General features: G+C 26.9%; 1 protein-coding gene across 19 annotated transcripts in view; it reads right to left on the reverse strand.

The window, feature by feature from the left end:
* LOC140668128 (uncharacterized) overlaps positions 1–21868 on the reverse strand; it is a 165270-nt gene that overhangs the window by 94181 nt on the left and 49221 nt on the right. For 9 of the 19 annotated variants that reach the window (XR_012047125.1, XR_012047124.1, XR_012047123.1 and 6 more), the window contains exon 2: positions 18634–19156. The exons of 1 other annotated variant lie outside the window; for it this stretch is intronic. Coding sequence is in view for 15 of the 18 variants with exons in the window: in XM_072896793.1 (XP_072752894.1) it covers positions 18634–18846 (213 nt within the window). In the remaining 3 variants the exon portion in view is untranslated. The remainder of the gene's footprint in view (positions 1–18633; positions 19157–21868) is intronic. 9 more of the 19 variants (XM_072896795.1, XM_072896786.1, XM_072896790.1 and 6 more) reach the window with 3 other exon arrangements.

The following is a 21868-nucleotide window of genomic DNA, read 5'->3' on the forward strand; positions in this document are numbered from 1 at the left end:
TCTCTCTTACTACTACTACCACTACTACTATGGCTAATATTGATTAGCTTATAAATGTAAAATTACAATAACCAAATTTTAATATATTATCATATATTTTTGCAAATCACTACTTCAACTTCTTTTACATTAGTATAGCAATAATATAATAACACGAATCAATTTGACGTTAAATATATATTAGATTCTTTTTTCTTTCCCTTCAAATGTTTCCAACAATGTACTGGACGTGTCAAATAGTTATTTATACGCTCAAAGCATTTTAAACAAAGAAAATGTACTGAATTAATAATGCTAATTAATATAATCGTCAGGGATCTAATTTTAAATATTTAGTGAAAGGTATTAATATTAATACGAAATGTATATGTATAAGTAATTTGGAAAATTGTATTCTTTCACATGCAAATATCCACATTTCTGCAATCTAATCTAAGAAAAACAAAAATTTTATAATACTATTAGGTAATTAAAATGTTTATAATATCTAAAATCTATTAAGCAATAAAATTAAATTAAATTTTGCCTATTTAGATTATTCATTTAAAATAAATGTATACTAATTTTATACTAATTCTTTTAAATACATTATTTATTGATACATATACTTACAAGATGTTTATATCAATAAAACAGAGAAAGAGAAAGAAAAGAAAAGGGAGAAAAGCAACAAAAGAAAATGAGAAGAGGAAGAAAATACGAAGAAAAGAAAAAGAGACCAAGACAAAGAAAGGAAGATAGAAGAAATCTTTTCTTTTAATTTTTTAATACAAAAGCAAAGTTCTGGAAATTTTTATATTCAATGTTTTGTATGATATATTTTATACTCAATCAAATGTATGATTGTAATTTTGTAAAACTAATAAATACAAACTTTATGTTTAAATTTTCTTGTATATCAGATTGGTCAGAAAGTTATATTTTGAGTTGCCTTTTTGCATAAAATATGAAAAAATTTTTTACTAACCTAATATACATATATTACTATACAAGGTGTCCTGTAATTAGTGAAAAATCTGCTAGTGGCAGATTCTTGAGATCATTTGAAGACGATTTTTCCTCATCGAAAATGTTGAGGCATCAATAATTTCCGTGTTATAAGTGATTGAAGAAAAGGCATTTTTTGCACACTAAACTTTTTGGAGTTAAAAAATTATCAAAACTACATTCTTTAGTTAATTTCAGATAGAGTTTACTTTAACAGAATTTTAATTTAAGGTTTAATTACAAAGATATATAATGATAAAAATTGGAAACTTGCAAAAAATAATGACGTCTTTCGTTATTTTCACTGAAGAAAAATCGATTCCAAATGATCTCAAGAATCTGCCATTAGCAGGCTTTTTCACCAATTACAGGACACGCTGTATAGTGTCAATATCGAAATAACATACAGATATTAAATTCTTGATAAATATTTACATACAAGAAATTTAGGTAGAAGTTGCATAATTGTGGAATATGCTCAATTTCATAATTAAGTAATTAGGGTTAATTAATGCTATTGGTGAAATATCTCTCAAACTAAATATGAGAAAGGACAAAAAACACCACTTTTCTAACTTTTTGAAAATTACAATTTTTAATGTTAACTCTGTCAAATTGTTATAACGTAAATGTGTAGGCAATGGAAAAGGTTCTGCAACTCTAATCTTTTCCCGTACATTCCCACTCGACGTGTTACGAGATTTATAATTATATGGATCCATATGCATTTGCAACTTTTTGGGCGAAACTAAGTATATTCCATGTCACTCCGTGCTTCAGACGCGTAACGAGATGTACAGTTATTCGGTTTTATGGGTTTACGATTTGTCATGTCAAGTGAGATCTTTTGTACATTAAAGGTTAAAAAATACGATCTAGGAAAAAGTTAGAAAAGTGACGTTTTTTTGTCCTCTCCCGCGCTTAGTTTGTTCTGATATTTCATCAGCATCATTAATTGACCCTAATTAATTAATTAATTACGAAAGTAAGCATTCCCACAATTATATTATTTTTAGCGAGATTTAGTTCATATGTTTTTAACTTAAAACTTGGTTATTATTAGTTACGTGTAATTTGTTAAAAAACTACACGTATTAAAAAGAATAAATTTTGTTTTATACACACACGCACGCTCGCATGCACCTCCCCCCCTCCTACGCACACACACACGCACGCACGCACTCACGACGCCGTACGCAGGCACACACACACACGCGCGCGCGCGCGTTTTCGGTATTATGAGCACAATAATTTTAACATTGATCTTTCATCTCAAAATCTTGTTGAAGTATATGTTCATTACGAAAATCTCCTCAAAACATTTAAGAGATTTCTTCTTTTTTTTAAATTCAAACAAACAATTAGACAAGATATCCAAAATATTAGTATAAACAAACAGAAATGGATACTATCCAAAAGGCGATTTTCGAAAATCTGTTGTAATAATAATATTGAAGATAAATTTATAATATAATACATCGTAGGTCGTTACATTCTCTCCGAGATCTATTAAATGATGTCATTTTTATCCAGAGTTTCTATTTAAAAAATATATCCTTCAGGATAGCGTCTGTAGATTCAAATCTTTGGACTAAAAATTATTACACTGTTGAGGGTTCCATTTTCATATTTTTTTTTTGGAACATTATATTCTACGAAATGTTGTCAAATTAAATCAAACGACTATTTTTCTCATTTTCTAAGTGCTCCATGTGTAATTTAAAATATTTTTCGTAATGTGTGTGTAATTTGAGCGCTATTTTACGCCTGTTGGATACGATTTAGTGGAAAATTACCGAGAACAAAATTTCCTTATTTTTTCTATAGAATTCGAATCTACAATAAAAAATAGTTTCCATTGAAAAAAACAACTTGGGCCTTATTGGGCCCAAAAAGCTGATACTCAAAACAACTGAACTTAAAATCTAAGTTCATCTATTCTTCAAACCCTACAACTTTTATTTGAAACAATTTTTTAAAAATGCATAGTTTTCGAAATATTTCAATATATAATAGTAAGTTAAAATAGGACACTTTATATATATATATATATATATATATATATATATATATATATACATATATAGTATGATAGATTTTTGATATCACGTCAGAAAGTTAGAGAGACCATCTGTAAAATATTATAAACTGAAGTATTCAAAATTTTGAAGTGAGATTTTTAATTTTTACATATGTATATATATATATATTCTCTACTTTTTTTTATTAAAAAATATATTCTCTTGTTTTATTTTGAAAACACTAATTGTTTTCGAAAAAAATACACGATCGGTATATTCAGACAGTAGTAATTTTGAATAATACAAAATTGCATTGATTGTATAAAACTTCAAAATCAAACATATTTAGCCATAATTACAAAAAAAATGTTTGACTTCCTTCTATTATAATGCTAGCGCCAGACTATGCGCGTATTCGTTTATAATTCATGAATAGTGTAGATGAAAGATTCGTCAAATTTGATCTATCAAATTTATTTATACTGTTCACGAATTGCGAAACACACAACGTAAATCACGAATATGTGCACAATCTAGCGTTAGCATAACACATTCTCGTGCACGAATCGATGAGTGTTACAACTGCCATAATCTTCCAGGATCATTTCTTATTTGATCGCAATAATGACTAATTTTTTCTAATTTTTTTTGTTATTAATTAATGTTACATAAACAAAGCTTTTTAAATAACTTCACATAAAAATCCAATGGATTTAAATCAGAAAAGTGTCGGTCAAGAAGTAAGTTTCTTTCAGTTTATCTATCAATTTGGATGCATGTTATCCAGTTAAGTATGCATGAACTACATGCGTCTTGTTTCCCCTGAAACATTTTCGGTAAATAATTTTGAAGGAATTCTAAATAAGTTATTCTGTTTAACTGCTCTAGTAAAACAAATAATGTCTAAGAAATATTTTTAAAAAAATTGTATGTATGTATTTTTAACACCTCTAAAATATTAACATTATTTGATTTAAATGTACTTAATAATAGTGACGTATATTAATATTAATTTTGAGGAACTTTAATAGGAGTGTTAAAAAACGCACATATCTTAGAATAGAAGAAAACGTTTTAAAATGTATGTGAACAATATGATCCAATTATGACTTTACAGCAGATTCCTATTCATTGCATCCGTTATTGCTTATTTTCTACCAGCAGCTACTGGTGTGAAAGCATAAATGTAACAAAAATTGAATATTATCTGTTGTCATGATGTGACAGCAAATATCGAGTAGAGTCTGCTGTATCCGAAATTAACGACAGAAAACAACAAAAAGAAGCAACATAAAGTCTGTTTTTTAGCCAAACTAGTTGCGCTAATTCAGGGTTTATTTTTTTTCCAATGTGTAAGAAAAAAGATAAACTCTGAACTAGTGCAGTCAATTTAGTTAAAAAGAACAGACCTATAATGTGCTATTACGTTTAACAATAAAAACACGACAAAAATGTAGTATAAATGAAATATGACAGGTATTATATTATGACATAAATGTTATTTATCAATAAGTCAGTTGCCAGTTACTTTTAATTTTTCAGTCGTAAATGTATTTAATGTAATATGTATGTATGTTATGCAATGTAACATATTATATCGGAATAAAGTTCCGAAAAGCTGAAATCCCCGATTTTGCTGTCATCACCTGAAATTTTCAGTATTTAATAAAATAAACGCAAGAAGTGTCAATTTTTAACGATTTTTTATGGTTTTCGCCATAAAAATAAAATTTGCCGTAATTTCCGGTATTATTTTCGTAATCAGCGCATTAAAATACGTAAGTATACGTGATGACAACAAAATCGGGGGTTTCAGCTTTTCGGAACTACACCCTTATATCGTAATTATATTTTAAATATTATATATGTATAAATAAAAATGTTTAAATAATTAAATTTTAACAATTAATTTAATATCGTAAATTTTCTGTAGAAATTAGAAATTAAGTTAATAGAAATAAATGTTATACATTTTTAATTTTGTTGACCTTTCTGTCTTGTCGCTTTGAAGTCTTTATATTTGTCTAGAAACTCAAATATGAGATAGAAACGTGGTATGTAAAACAATAAACGAAAGCATTATAATAAATTGATATAATATATCTTAATATTGTTTTGATTCTGCTATTATTTTATGACCATGCTGTGTTTTGTTATGTTTTTGCTGTTATCTTTTGAAATAGCAACACATGCTCAATTTTTGTCGTCATGTGCTTGTATGATGTGCTCGTAGATAAAATCGATTTCTGATGATATCCTACCGACGCAACATGATGTAATGTGTTATGTTAAATTTTGATATAGTTTCTATTGGCATATTGTATCAATACGCAATGCTTAAAATCTATGGTTTTTATGCATATTTAAGAACTGTTTTAATTTTGCAACAATTTTTGAACCATATGATGTAACTGATTATTTTCTACTGCATTCCTACTAGCACTAACTGAGCTGGTAGATCATGCGCAGTTGTTGCCGGAGTTCTGTCGACATAATATGTAGCGCACAATTGGCAGTATGCGACTTGGCAGACTTGGTTATTTTGAAAATTCTTCTCGAACAATTACTTTATCTTTACTATAAACTATTTGAATATATGCTATCAATCAAAATGATTACCTTTCAAAGAAAGAATATTCAGCCTGTTTTTTACAGAAATTCAAGCTTTTGTTGGTCCGATTTTATACATGGATGAAGCAGACTTTAGAAACGATGAAATTATATTTTACAATGTACATATGTAGAATGATGAAAATCCATATAGGGTGTCCGAAAAAGGTCGGAACCCTTAAATATTTTTAAAAAATATAAATTTTATCAAAAAATGTTTCAGACAAAAGTTGTAAGATTTAAAAAGGTCTATTTATTGAACCTATCAGGTTGATTTTGAATGGCGTCGTCAAGGTCAGACCAAGGTCATCTTGAATTTTTTAAATGAGACACCCGATATATTATTGCATATTCTTGTAGCTTACCTCGACAGCTGTCCAAAACACTTATGATAAAGTATTTTTCATTAAGTATTTTTCGAGTTATGAGACTTGAAAGTTGTAGTATTTTGACATAAAATACAAAATATCTCGCAAAATATTCACTTTCCGATTATCTTACCCTAATACTTTTATGCACAAAATAATGAGACAAATCAATTGGCGTAATTAAAACACATAATTATGTTAAAGTAAAAATGTGTAACTACTAGTTGCAAATTCAGATTTTTTCTTAAAAATAACCATGTGTTTTCTTTACACCAATTGATTCGTCTCGTTATTCTGTGTATAAAAGTATTAGAGTAAGATAATCGAGAAATGAATATTTTACGAGATATCTTGTATTTTATGTCAAAATATTGCAACTTTTAAGTCTCATAACTCGAAAAATACTTAATGAAAAATACTTTATTATAAGTGTTTTGAATAGCTTTCGAGGTAAGCTACAAGAATATGCAATAATATATTGGGTGTCTCATTTAAAAAATTCAAGATGACCTTGGTCTGACCTTGGCGATGTCATTTAAAATCAACCTGATAGGTTCAATAAATAGACCTTTTTTAAACCTTACAACTTTTGTCTGAAACATTTTTTGATAAAACTTATATTTTTCAAAATATTCAAGGGTTCCGATCTTTTGCGATCACTCTGTATAATAGAAATTTGACATCAGCGACAATTCTAAATTAACAGATGTTAGTTTGAGCAGGTATTATTGGATGTTATTTAATAAGATTAATTGTGTTACAAACGGTAAATGGAAATGCTTAAATGATTGAAACTGATTGAAACATAAAATGTACTAATTTATTTAGAATCCTTTCAAAATTATTTGCTGAAACTATTAGAAGAATGTCACTTAAAACAAGACGCAATATGTAGCTAATACATGAATGTTCTATTATATTTCAACGTTATGGTGGAAGAGCACCTCGATAACGTGTATCTAAATCAATACATAGGTCAAGGAGAATTTATTTCTTAGCGACCTTGATCTCCTGATTTAAATCTATTGGATTTTGACCTGTGGGATTATTTAAAAGCCTAGTTTATGCAACATTAATTAATATCAGAGAAAAACTACTAGAAAAAATTATTCATTCTTATAAACTTTAAGAAACTTTAAAGAAAAGTCCTTTTCAAATTTTAGCTTTAAAGACGAATATCTTGGCAGAGATACATTGTAGAAAAAAATTTTATAGGAACTTATAAGATTATTTTTACTTGCTTTATTTGTCTGCGAGAGTTTATCTATCTTTTTCGAGACACTCTGTATGCACGCAGGCACGCACAGAGAGAGAGAGAGAGAGAGAGAGAGAGAGGGGGGGGCGGGAGGGAGGAGGGAATCTTAAACCTATTGGATATGTTTTTAATAACAAATCTTAATCAATTTTAATTTTCATATTCTTCAATATGAAGCAAAATCATTTTTTGCAATCATATATAGGATATTTCATTTTAAATGCACCAAACAAATATTTCAAAAATTAAGAAAGATACAAAAAAGTATTTTAGATAAAATTGGAAGATATATTGAAATAATGTGATAATATTTATTTGACTTTAGATTGACCTTGAAAAACTTCGTTAAAATCAATATAAAGGTTTTAAATTAATTACTTCTAATTTTTATTGTTTACTTTTATATACTTAATAGTTGATGTGACGACTTCAAATTACTTTCGTTACATACTCGTTACATACTGATCAAGTACTTTTTTTATTTATTAGTCCATGAATGTTTGCTACGATTAGTACACTAATGCTGATCAGCATTACTTGAACTAATGGTCTAATTGTAAGTTGTAATATGCACTGTAACTTGAATTGATAACTTCCACATACTATATATTGAGTAACGCTAATAAAATGAAATATTCATGAACCAGTAAATGAAAAAATATTTGATCGGATTCATTAGTGTTTTTAACATGTCTTGACATCAGCTACAAGAGTAAGCGATAAAAAGAGATCTTTTATTTAAAATCTTTATTTTGACATTTTCAAGATCATTCTAAACCAAATAAATATCACCCTCTTTTTTCCTCTTTAAAATTCTACAATTTTTATCAAAATACTTTTTCATATCTTTCTAATTTTTTAGATATTTGTGTAAGGCATTTAAAATGGGATAGGTATTCTACATTAAATGTTTCAAACTCGATATGTTAATGAGTGGCAAAAGTAGAAGACAACTTTTCCTACTTTTTGTAATCTTATGTTAAAAGACTTAAGTGTACACGTTTTATCGTAGCATGTTTTAAATTAGATTACTTTTGATAGATTCGACATGTTTCGAGGAGTTATGAAATCCGCCAAGCATCACCAAAACTGCTTTTATTTTCTCTATTTTTCCTATAAGCGATTTTAATTGCTCATAAATAGGCCATCAAAAGAATAAATAAACCACATCTGGCCCAGAGAGTTGCTAAAGTCGTTTGTGACACTTCTCTACATCTTTGTAATTAAACCTTAAATTAAAGTTCTATTAACGTAAACTTTACTTGAAATTAGCTGAAAAACTGTGGACTTTTTAATCTCTAAAAAGTTTAGCTTGTAAAAAACCCTTTTTTTAATCGTTTGTAATCGAAAATTATTGATGCTTTGCATTTTTGTTAAGAAAAAAATAATCTTCCAGTTCATCAGAGAATCTGTTATTAAAATAACGCCCGATAGTTTTGAGACATTATTTGTATATATACAAATATTTGTATACATATATGTCATATCTAATTTTTATCACATTTCTCTAACACGGTTTATTTAATAATATTATTATTGTTTTAATTAATTAACTGCTTTGTCTGTTTACTTTTTTATAAATTTATTTTGTCATTAATAATAAATAAAGTCTTTAATACATTTATTATGCATTAATAAATAATTAATCTCAATTAATTAAAAAATCATTATTTGGTTATATTACAATTATTTGTCTCTTTACGATTAAAAAATTAAAAATTTTTGCTTAAATATTAAAAAATTTATTATTTTGTTTTGTGTAAATACAATGTTTTGATGCGTTTCCAAACTATAACGCAATTACTTTAAGATTAATTAATTATGAAGTAGTCAAATCAATAATTTTCATAATTAATGATAAGTTCATAATATATAGTCATTATAAATTGAGTAGAAATAATAAGTAATTATTAAAATGTTATAATTAATCAAGTAAACAAACTCTCTTTAATTAGATACAATGAACAGGTTTAAAAAGGCATAAAGAGCTATAACAAACTATAAGGAGTAAAAGTGAAAAGTAAAAATAAAAATAAAAAAGTTAATATAGAAAAAGTAATTTACTAATCATAAATGACATGTTGCATCGAGAAATTAATAGTTTAATTGTGAGTGTGGACGGACGTTTCGATTCATTTTTAAGTCGTCCTCAGCGCCTACTGTTATACATATATTCTAATTAAAATTCACGAAACAGAAAACCCATTAAAAAGCATTAAAATGTTATATATTAATTAATATTAGTATTTATTAATATTGTAATTTATTGTTTTTGTTTATTATTGCTAATTATTTTTTGTTTATTTTTTATAAAAATTATATTGTCTGACAAAATTTAACTTTTTTTTTGTAACATGAGTGTGAATGAAAATTTGATTGTCATGTCACAATTTGTGAGAAAAATGATGACAAAAAGGCCAAAAACAACGATTTTGAGGATTTTCATGACATTATAGTACCAGCATTAAATTTATTTTTAATTTCATTAATGCCATACAAAAATATCAACTTTTAGCTGTAAAATTCACTTTGGTTAAATTCAATATGATTTTTTGTTTTAGAGATATAACAATTTGAAAATAGCTCTTTGTTCTATGTTTGACATCTTTTTTATACACGAGTGAATAGTCATTTCCGATGTATTTTTTTCCCACTGAACAGGAATTTATTTTCAAAATGTGGCTACCACGTTACAATTTTGAGAAAACATTAAAAAGACCAAAAACGACGATATTTATTTCTGGTCTCTGACGCCATTTTTCATAAATGTTACATGGAAAAATGAAAAATGAAACATCATATCGAATCAAACCAAAGTGAATTTTACACCTGAAAGTTGATACTTTTGCATGGAAATAATAAAATAAAAAAATTTAGTGTCAGTACTATAATGCCATGAAAACCCTCAAAATTGTCGTTTTTGGCCTCTTCGACTGAACACGAATCTGGTTTCAAAATTGTGATGTAATAGCCAAATTTTGAAACTGAATTTATGTTCAGCAAGCAAAAATACGTCGGAAATCATTATAATTCACATTAGTGTTATAAAAATGGTGTCGCACAGCGTTATTAATATTATATTAATTATTAAAATTCTTAAAAAATAGTAATATTATATATGTAATTAATAATAATAGTACGGGAAAACATGAAAGGCATGTAGAGCCAAGCGCCAGATTCAGGAGCGCAATAAAACGTTTTATAAAAAAAACCAAACTTTATTTTCAAACATTTCAATCCATTTTTGGATCATCTGCAGTGATAAAATTTAAGAGTATTAATTCGAAAACATGGGCGCCTTTGTAATGCTCTTAAATTTTATCACTGAAGATGATTAAAAAATGCATTGAAACGTTTAAAAATAAAGTTTAGGTTTTTTTATAAAACGTTGTTTTATTTGCGCTCCTGAATCTGGTGCTTGGCTCTACATGAGTTTCATGTTTTTCCGTAATTTTAATTTATGAGTCTTTAGTCTTTATTGTTAATAATAATAGCTTATATTATCCCCCCCCCCCTCTCTTCCTGTGTGTGCGCGCGCGCGCGCGTGTGTGTGTATGTGTGTGTATGTGTGGAGGGGAGGGGTCACAGTTAATATTATCGTTATTTATTATATAGATAAAAATTTATTTATAATTATTTACTATTCAAGATATAGAAGAAGTTATTCATTTGTGAACGTACTTTGCGTCACAAAATTGCTTTGCATGTTTTTTATGTTACTAGAACAGTTTAAGTGCGCGCTATTTATTTTGTTTATATTTATATTGTGTATGTTAAAGTTAAGCGTTAAAGTTTTTTTTCGCGATGCTAATTGATTGTTAAATATTTAATTTTAATATTTACAATTGACTTTAAAAAAGCATCCTTCTTTCTTTTTCTTTCTTTCTCTCTTTTTCTCTTTCTTTATTTAATATTATATCCTTCTTTCTTCCATCTCTTCTTTTTTCTATTAATTACACATAATTACACAATATACAATACATGCATATATAATATATGTATCTTTCTTTTGTCTCTCTTTTTCTCTTTTTCGGTTTCTTTAACTTTTTTTTTAACTTTTCTTTAATATAATTTTTCTACAAATTGTCACAAACTATCAAAATTTGACAGCAGACGACACGCGCGAAGCAAGTTGCAATAATGCATTTGACAACGAGACCTCGAGACAACCAATCAGCATTGTGGAAAAGTGATGATAATGTCAATAATATGCCTTTTTTACTAAAGGGATAACGAATTCGGTCACCTTCACTAGTTTAGAAAACATTAAGACATTTTTATGATATTCTAAAAAAACGTTCTAAAATTACTAATTGTAAGATGTCTAACAAGATTATTAAACAAACGTATATATTTATTTTTCAGATTTCTTATGGCCTGACTTATGACATTTTTGAGACATTAACTTTAGAATGTTATATATAGAATCGTTTTTTAAACGTGTGTTAATTACGCTAATACAGATAATATAGTTTAAATAATAATGTATATAAAAATGAGTTAGAATTGCTTGATAAAATGATCTATTAATGATTCATTGTGGCAAAAATATACAGGTTGAAACGCTTAGTAGATCAGCCAAATCTCGAAAACTGAGCCCGTAGACAAAATGTTTCAGATAAAAGTTGTTTGACTTAAAGAGAAACATAAGATGATGCCATTGGTTTGACTTTAAATATAGTTGCTAAGGTTATATGAAGGTCAAACTAATTTTTCTTTTAATGGAACTATTCAAATTTTTTATATAAACCGATTTCCCGCAATATTTTGCATAAAATGTTATAAAAGTTATAATGACTAAAAAATAATAAAAATATTTTATACTTTAATTCGATATAAGTTTACATAAACTTTGAAATATCTCGTAAAATATTCATTTTTATATTATCTTAATACTTTTATGCACAAAATATGCACAATAATGAGAAGAATTAATTAGTGTGAAGAAAATACATTTAAAAAAATTAATTTGCAACAAGATTTTCTTAAAAAGTTATATGTTTTCTTTATACTAATAAATTCCTCTCACATTAGCCTGTGCATAAAAGTATTAAGATAAAATAATCGAAAAATGAATATTTTACCTTAATAATAGAGCTATTTCATAGTTTTTATAAAATTATGTCAAATTAAAGTATAAAATATTTTGTAAACTATTAAATTTTACATTAAATTTTTTGCCATTATACTCTTATAACTTTCTACAAAGAATATTGTAAGAAATTAATTTACGTAAAAAAATAGAGTGGTTCCATTTAATAAACTAGGCTGTCCTTCACCTAACCTTGGCAACTCCACATATTCAAACTTCATACATTCAAGATTTAATCAATGATATCATCTTATATCTCCCTTCGAGTCAAACAACATTTGTCTAAAACATTTTTATCTGTGGGTTGAGTTTTCGAGATTCAACTAGCCTATTTTAACCGCTCCACCCTGTATATTTCACGAATAGAGATCAATTTACGTTATGTAAATATAAATTACTGACATTTTCAGTTCTTCTTTCGTATTTTTCTTTTCGCTAATATGCTTGATTCGCAAAAGATTTTTTTTTAAATTTTATCCTTTATTTTTCAGCAAAAACACATACATGTGTATACATAAAAAACATTAAAATTCTAAAAATGGATCTCAAAATTTCCTACTTTTATACACACATATACAACTTTAATTCCTTAATTTCTGACGCATGTGACTCAAACTTTTGTATATATTATTGATTTACACATTTTCTCCTATTTCATATTACAATAATTCCCACTGCTTTGCAAAAGATTGCAGAGTAACACAATATTTATATCAGTTATGTATTTTTTATTTATTATAATTGCATCTACACTTTCTGTGAGTTTTAAATGTTTAACCTCCTAGAATCAATATGAGTAAGTACATATTTTTAACAATTATTTTTTTATATACTTTTTTTACAATCAAATTATTATTAATACGACTCTGTATATAAAAACATCCCATATAGTAAACACACATTATTTCGATGTCGAAACTGGTCATTGTAGATTTAATGAACAAATAAAAATAATGCTTAATTTAAAATGTCTTTTTTGTAACATCTTAATAACATTGTACAAAAACGTCATAATATTGCGATTTTTAAGTCTTTATTATGTTATTTCCATAAATAAATTTTTCGTAAGATAATTACAAATATAAGAACGTTAACAGTTTTATAGAACACTTCTCACACATTTACAATATTAAATTAAAAAAAAATATCTACGCATATATATATATATATATATATATATATATGTGTATATACATATATGGGATATCCTGTATATATATACATATACAGGGTATCCTATTTTAATTCCTCCAATCGAATATCTCGAAAACCAAACCCGGAAGAGAAAAATGTTTCAGGCAAAAGTTGTTTGATTTTGAGGGGGCCATAAGATGGTACCATTGGTCTGACCAAGGGTCTGACCTTGAAGAGTCATTTGAAGGTCACCTCAATTTTTTTAAAAATTGAGGCTCCCGGGCTTGGTTTTCAAGATATTTGACTGGAGGAATTAAAATGAGACACCCTGTATATATACACACACAGGGTTTTTCATTTTGCCAACTAATGCATTTTTTATCTTCTCTGTTACACGTCGTAGACAAAAATGTTTCAGATAAAAGTTGCATTGTTAAGAGAGGGTGATGAAAATATAGATTTCATCTTGAGTGATTTTTTCAAAGTCAGATCAAGGTCATCGACGTTTTCTTAAATGGAATCTCCTATTTTTGAATACAGATTATTGTAACGATGCTCAAGACCTTTGCAACGACCTATATTTAAACTATTTTATCTAATTATTACTGAGTTTTAAATTTGTTAAATTCACTTATTTATTATCGTGCCGGTGTTGAAATAGTCTGTAACAATAATACTTTTTCTTGAAAATTACGAATGTTTTAAGTGGATTTTTTACTTTAAATGACTTTAGCTTCTTTTTATAAAATTTGAGAGAGGAGAGGAGTTGAGTAAAACAAGCATTTCAATTTTTTATATTTTTCTTTCTTAAAAACTATTAATAAAACTTATTAACTTTAAACGCTTAGTATTTAAATGTATACTGGTAGCCAAAGGGTTGTCTGCTATCTAAATGCACGACAATCACTTTTGAAGGATTAAAAATCGGTTTTTTCGTGAGTATTTTACGTGGGCATCGTCAGTACTGCCATTATACCGCGAGATGGCTCCATGGCAAATTATCTTTTCGCAGTCAAAAAACCATCACATAGATGTAGACGATTATACATTTGTACATAAGGCGATCAAACACGCTGAGTGAAATGCCATATATGTGTGTATATCATTTGGCTTTGTATGGTGTGTGTCATTGTCTTTTAATAATTAGATGAGAGAACGTTTTGTCTATTTTTCATATCTTTTAAAGTTGTATAGTTTGTTGGAAGAGTTTAAATTAATATTTTTAAATTTTGTTTTAAAAAATTTAATTTTTTTAAATTCTATCTTTATATTTTACTATATTTTTATTATATTTAAAATGTATATTTTAAATAATTATATGTAGCTCGTAATTATTCTGTTACTCTGATCATTTAATATCTGATCAATATGCCTGATTACAACGCGAATGAGATTGTCAAAATATTTCTAGTGCTTGGTGAGTGTAAAGATAACTATATCGCAGAACTGCGGCTTTGTATCATCAGAGGTTTCCTAGAAGAAGGCATCACCCAAATGATAGTACAATTCGCGTAATAAAGCATCGTGAAAGATGCAGGATTCGGTGACGAAATAAACAACCTAGAGGTCCTAATGACATTGTGCGTACTATTGCTATATTAGGGATGGTTGCTATGAACTCAAATATAAGCATTCGAGAAATAGGGAACGAGTTAGGCATTCCAAGAAGCACAATTTCCAGGTATCTACGATCTTTAAATTTTCACCCTTACTATATGACTTTCGCACAGGCACTGTCTGATATGATACTTAGGGTCGAATGTTGCAAGTGATCACAAGAAATGTTGTGAGAAGATCCAGATTTCTTTAGTCTTGTTTAGTGAAAGAAAAATATCTTTCTTTTTATAAATACAATTAAAATCTCACATGTAATTAAATCTATAATTTTCATTATCTAATTTTTAAGATTTTATAAAAAAAGAATTATAAATTTAAATAAGATATACATACTTTCTCACTAATTAAATGTGAGATTATAAATGTATTTATAAAAAGAAAGATATTTTTCTCGCCTATGTCTCTCCAGAAAGATAAAGAAAGATTTCTATTAAAATCTCAAGTAAATTGAATTATCATCTACAGCAGGTATTAGACAAACTTTCCTTATAATACTTCAACCTCGTTTCTAGACATAAAACAGTTACGATATTTATATCAATATGATAATGAAGGTCAAGAGAAGAACGTACTAAGTCACTTTGTGTCAATTTTACAAGAGCATTTAAAAAATTTTTAAGTTTACATACTTTTTTTAAGTAAGTCCTGATAATAATGTTGTTTTAAAACACTTAAAATAATCTCGACTACAGTAATAACTTGCCTGATATGTCATTTTATTATTAATAATATGTATTTTATTATAAAAAATTAAAAATTTTCGAAGTATTGGTATGAATAAGTATGTTTTTCCCTTGCACGCATATTCTTTCACTACTTTTTTTTTTCGACCTCTAAGCAGGTTCTTTATCTTTATGACAGAATAATCTGAAACTACTTCATCAAAGTTATAACATTGCAGTGTTATCTCAAAAAGACGAAAAATAAACTTGATATATTTTTTCCTGATGATTTTTCTTTAATTGATAAATGTTAACATCAACTTATATCTCATGGACTACTTTTTTGACATATATTCTAAGTATTGTATTGAATTATATGATGCTTTCTTTTTGAGATGTATGTACTTACTTGTATCGTCTTTTCGTTATATTCTACATGTGTATTAGTATAATTTTATTTATACACTTTATTAAATATTTAATAAAAATAAAAATAAATATTTAAATAAATGCATGGAGAAGAGAAGAAGGAGCCTTGCTCTTCTTCCTACATTCCTTTCTTAAAAATTCTGCAACTTAATCCAAAACTAGTTTTGATTTTAAATTTAAATTATATTAGAGAATTTTTTGAGGGTTTAGGGAATCACTCTTTAAAAAATCCAAATATTATTTAACACCATTGACAGTTTTGGTAATAGAATTTCTTATTGTAAAATATTTGAAAATTAATATTGCAAAATATTTAAAAATAATTCTAAATAAACTTATTATAAGATTGAATATGTAAGTTCGGAGGAAAGTAATTTGTAATAACCTTTAAGATCATGCTGCTCTAACTGCTTCAGCGTCTTTATTGTTACATAATAACGCTTGTCCTTTAATTTCTTGCACAACTTTGCATATACGATTAACATAAGACAAGAAGACAACTTTAGATGTATGTCTAAAGTTGCCTTCTTGTCACGTCATGTGTTTATGTATTCTAATTAATTAATAAATGTTGTAATCGGTAATAGAGATAGCTATATATATACTATAGACGTACTGCAAAAAATGTTTTATAATAAAAGATCTATTTTTCGAAAGTCTTAAAGATATCTTTAAGGTGCGTCTTTTAGTAAAGTCTGAAAATAAAATAATTTCAAGATTTTTTTTAAACATACGTGTTATCTGTACATTGCACGAGTGCATACTAAAGAATTCTAATACATAAAATTATCTAAGTATAAAAAGATAACATAAATATTTTAAAGAATTAAAATCTAATAATTATGATTTTATTACGTCACTTAGCAGAACACACATTAATTATTTATATATACATTATTTCATTATCAAACTAATTTATGTATATATTGTACTAGTTTCGATACTTGTGCGTTATATTTAGATTTTCTAGGTACTTCTAAATAACGTTATTTGACAAAATAAGGTAGCGCTTGCTGCCTAGGTTCATGTATAGTAATCTTTAGTATTGCACTAATGCGATGTAATGCGGGTGATTGTGTTCGCTATAAAAATACAGCATTTAAAACCGAAATTTTGATTTAAATTTTTGAGAACTTATATTTCGAGGCTTCCGAATCGAGCTTATCACTCTTATTCAGATTAGTCCTTATCGAAACATTAGGTTGACATCAGGGATCCGGACCGAACTGGAATTGAAATCGAAAACCGTTCCGTAACCCTTTTTTTTAGATGAACCGATACCGAAACCGAAACCAAATTTTACAAAATTTATAACACCGAAATCATAACGAACCAATAATATTATTTACGGTTAACAGTTTTTTTCGGTTGTTTTTCCGGTTTTTAACCTATCTATATATGTATAGATCTGTTTTTTATAGTTGAATCAATATGACGACTTAATGTTCGATTGAAAATGCTTAATTTTTTAATAATAAGTTGTTAGAAATATTAGTTTGGACTAAAATAACATTATACTTTTTTAGATTTTTTAACTGTTCTAAATTTTTTATTATTATTGTTAATTATCTCTACGTCGCTTATATCTTAATTCTTCTTCACATCTTAGTTCATCTTTTACACATGTATATGCATAAAATAAAACATCGTATTAAATAATATAATTTTTTATTTTTATTTCTCGTCATCTGCAAACGTACAATTTAATAAAATAAATATAAAAAAAAGTCATTTTATTAAATTTATCATTACACTTCAAACTCTTTCCGTACAAGTAACTATAACCGAAAAAAAGTTTTAAAAAACCGTAATTTTTTCGGTTTCGGTTTTGTTCACGAGTCAAGAAACCGAAACTGAAACTGAAACACTTATTCGATGTTTTATTAAACTGTAACCGGAACCGAACTGAAAAAAGCTTTCGGTCCGGATTCCTGGTTGACATTACATTATAAAAGTGTTGTATTAATTTTTTTATAATTACATTAGTTCTTAAAATCTTTCATATTTAAAATATTATTAACAGAAATTATGATAAATAAAACGGTAACAATAGGCAAAAATATGCCGTTAAACGTGATTAGTCACAACCATCCTCTCATTACTTTTATGTATGTGCCTAATATTGGAACACTACTGCATATCTTGATATACACTCTTGACACATCTCTTTTTTAATAACTAATTTATAGCTAACTTTAGTAAAATAGTACTCTATACTTGTAAACAATCTTTAAATTACAACATTCATATATTTTTAAAATGAATAAAAAGTAACATTTCTGGATATATTTAGATCCCACAATTATAACACATATTTTATACATAATAGCCAAGTTTAGAAAAATGTCTGTAAAATAAGAAAAAGAATTTACTAATCTCTCCTCCTTTTTCTTCTTTATCTCCTTCATTTTTTTGTTCACGAAACAAATGAACGGTTTAAAAACAACTAATCTCTCACCTCTTCCATCTGAATGACATTTTTGACTCTCTCCGCGATCTCGCTTGCTTTCATGAGTTCGGTCTCCGCGTGCTCCATTTGTGAATGTCGTCTCTCTTGCACGTCCATGGCCAACTCCTGATAACAAGACTCCCCAGATCCGCGACGACTACCTGCGATGCACATAGCCCGACGAAACAGGCCGGCGACGACAGCACACAGGCCACACTGCATCCCCGTAGTGCTACCGCGGCTAGAAAGTGACCCACCATTGGCCCTGCAGCGGGTCCGAGACCCACGACAGCCGCTGTCACGAGCGTGGGTCGCCAGCTTCGCGTATCCGTTTCTATACACACTTTTCCTATCTAAATGTCTTGGAATCCACTTTTCTTTTTCTTACGTTTTCTTCTCACGATATCATATCTCCTTCGATGTGCATTCTCGTATCCCTAATTTTCGCCGAATTCACGGTTGCTTATCACTCCTATTCTATTTCAATAATCCGCACTGTCAATAACAACACTACATTAACATTGTACATTATCTGGATGATAGCGTTAATGGAGAGATTATTGAAAAGTAAACAAGAAATTGTAAGTGGAGTAATCGCAAATGCGATAGAAAGCGAGAGTTGAAAAGAGAAAAGAGAGCAAAGTACAATAATGCTTCACGATAGAAAATAAACATTTGTTTTATAAAATTACATAAAGTTAAAAATTAAATCTGTTATATAAATGATAAGCAAATAGCGTAATATCAGTTAATAACTTCTTAAAACAATATATAGGGATAAGAGAGATTTTAACAATTTTTATACACAGGATAAATATTATATATTTAAAATAATATAAAATAATTTATACTGTTAAAACACAACAGACAGAAATAAAAATATTACATATATAACTTTTATTATTATTATTATTGATATTTTTCTATATGCCATAAAAAAACTTAGTTTAGATAATACTTAATATATCACTCTTTTTAATAGAATAACTTCTATATGTTTAAAATAATTTTCCAGAAAGAGAAAAAAAACAAGGGAAAAGAAAAAGTAAAAAAAAGATATTTTTAAGCAGGAAAGAATGGAAGAAAAAAAAAATAATAAGATAGGAAAAAAAACAAGAACTTTAATATCTAATATGATTTGTTTTTAAACTGGAGAAATATATATTCTAGAAAGTAATAAGATTCGAAGAATACGATTCGATGAATAAGCGACAAAAATGAGATGATCTATATGTAATCGATGTATCCATGTGTAATCGAAAGTAACAAATTCAAATATTGCAATTTATAAATGACGAAGAAAATTTGTCATAAATAATTATTATATTATATGATTAAGTATGATACTGTGAGTACTATAAGCAACAATAATAAATATCATAATTAGATATTATCGATTTATTTTTTAAGCAGAGAATAAGATTATATACATTCATATTACATTACAATTTAATTATTATAGAATAATTTTTATAAAACGTTAATGAAATTATATTATGTAATGCTACAATATTATTTGTGGAGTACACAAATACATGATTACGAATACCGAATTATATCACAATCAAGCATTGTCAATTGTTTTCAGATATATAAAATCGTTTTCCGCATATAAAATAAAAAATTATAGTACATAGAATATTTAATTATTAAAAATAATTATTTAGAAAAATAATAAAAAGTTAAAAGAGTTGTTCAAACGTCACGATTGAGGATTGTAAACTAATTACTTAGTTGTAACAAATAAGTGATATATGCAAATTATGCTGAATCGTAATCAAGTATTATCAATATAAATAGACATTAACAAATAATATTTATTTTATTAATCGTGATATTACTCTGCCAAAAAAACTTTTCTTTTTGTTGTTATTAGTTTTGACTTTTACATTAAAAGTTTTTCCAATCTTATTGAATAATAATTTTTAAAAATTACAGTTTCTCAAGAAAAATGGCAAAGAATAATTTTTATTAGTATACTTATGATAATTATTTTTCTTTCTTGCACACTACTGTGACATTATTGTACAATAAGGTAATGAAATGGAATTTTTAATTGTTCTGTTAAAGATTGACTTCTCTCTCTCTCTCTCTCTCTCTCTCTCTCTCTCTCTCTCTCTCTCTCTCTCTCTCTCTCTCTCTCTCTCTCTCTCTCTCTCTCTCTCTCTCTCTCTCTCTCTCTCTCTCTCTCTCTCTCTCTCTCTCTCTTCACACTGTATAGGCGCAAAAGTAGGTTTCATACTGGATATTAGCAATATCAATCAAATTCAATTAAGAGATTATGTAATACCTTTGAAGAAATCTGTCAGTGTTAGACACATTATGATCTTTTTAATTTTATCATAGACGAAACATAGCAATAACATCTAAAGTAAAGTTAAAGAACATTGTATAATAATTTAAAATATATAAAAAAACTTTTTAATGTCAATCTATGTAAACAATGTAAATGTATCTTTAATATATCCATATTTGTTTATTCACATTTTATTGCACTGCAGTATATCACGAGTATACTAACTTATTGTTACAGCGCAGTTACAATGCATTTTTAATTTATATATTTGTTTTATATTTGATATAATAATACAGTTCAACAAGAAAAAAGAAAAAAAAATTTTTTGTAAATTTTAACGCTAAATAAAATTCTAAATACGATTCCAAATTGCTCCATCACATCATACATGTAATTTTGAGAAATTTACAATTAAAGTTGGGAAAAGAGCTACTTTAATATACTTTGTCATATTACGGTAACATAGTTACGGTATGTGACGTATTACAAAAGTTTTATTTAATAAAAAATTTAATATATTGTTAATTGACTTTTAACTTTAAAAAAATGTATCGACTATTATTAAGATATTTATAATTAAATACAAGTTAATATGGAATATATTGTGAAAAAATTGCAAATTAGATTATAAAAGATTTGCTAAATAGTTTTTATTTTTGTTTATTTAAACTTAAAAAGTAGCTGGACACAAATTCAATGTCAAAATTGACAAATTTTGAATAGTAGAATATTTGTCAAAATTTTAAAAATTAAAAATATTTAAAATTAAATTATAAATTAAAAATATTTAAATTTTTGCAAAAATTAAGCAATGTATTACATAAAAAGCAATTGGTCATGCGACTACAACATACTGTCGAGGTACTACTAACAATATAATATAATAAGTAGCTTATTTAAAATCTTCTGTTAACTTTACTTTTAATCAAAATATTAAAATGAAATCAT

The sequence above is a fragment of the Anoplolepis gracilipes genome, chromosome 7 (genome assembly GCF_047496725.1).
Source record: "Anoplolepis gracilipes chromosome 7, ASM4749672v1, whole genome shotgun sequence".
NCBI classification, from domain to species: Eukaryota; Metazoa; Arthropoda; class Insecta; order Hymenoptera; family Formicidae; genus Anoplolepis; species Anoplolepis gracilipes.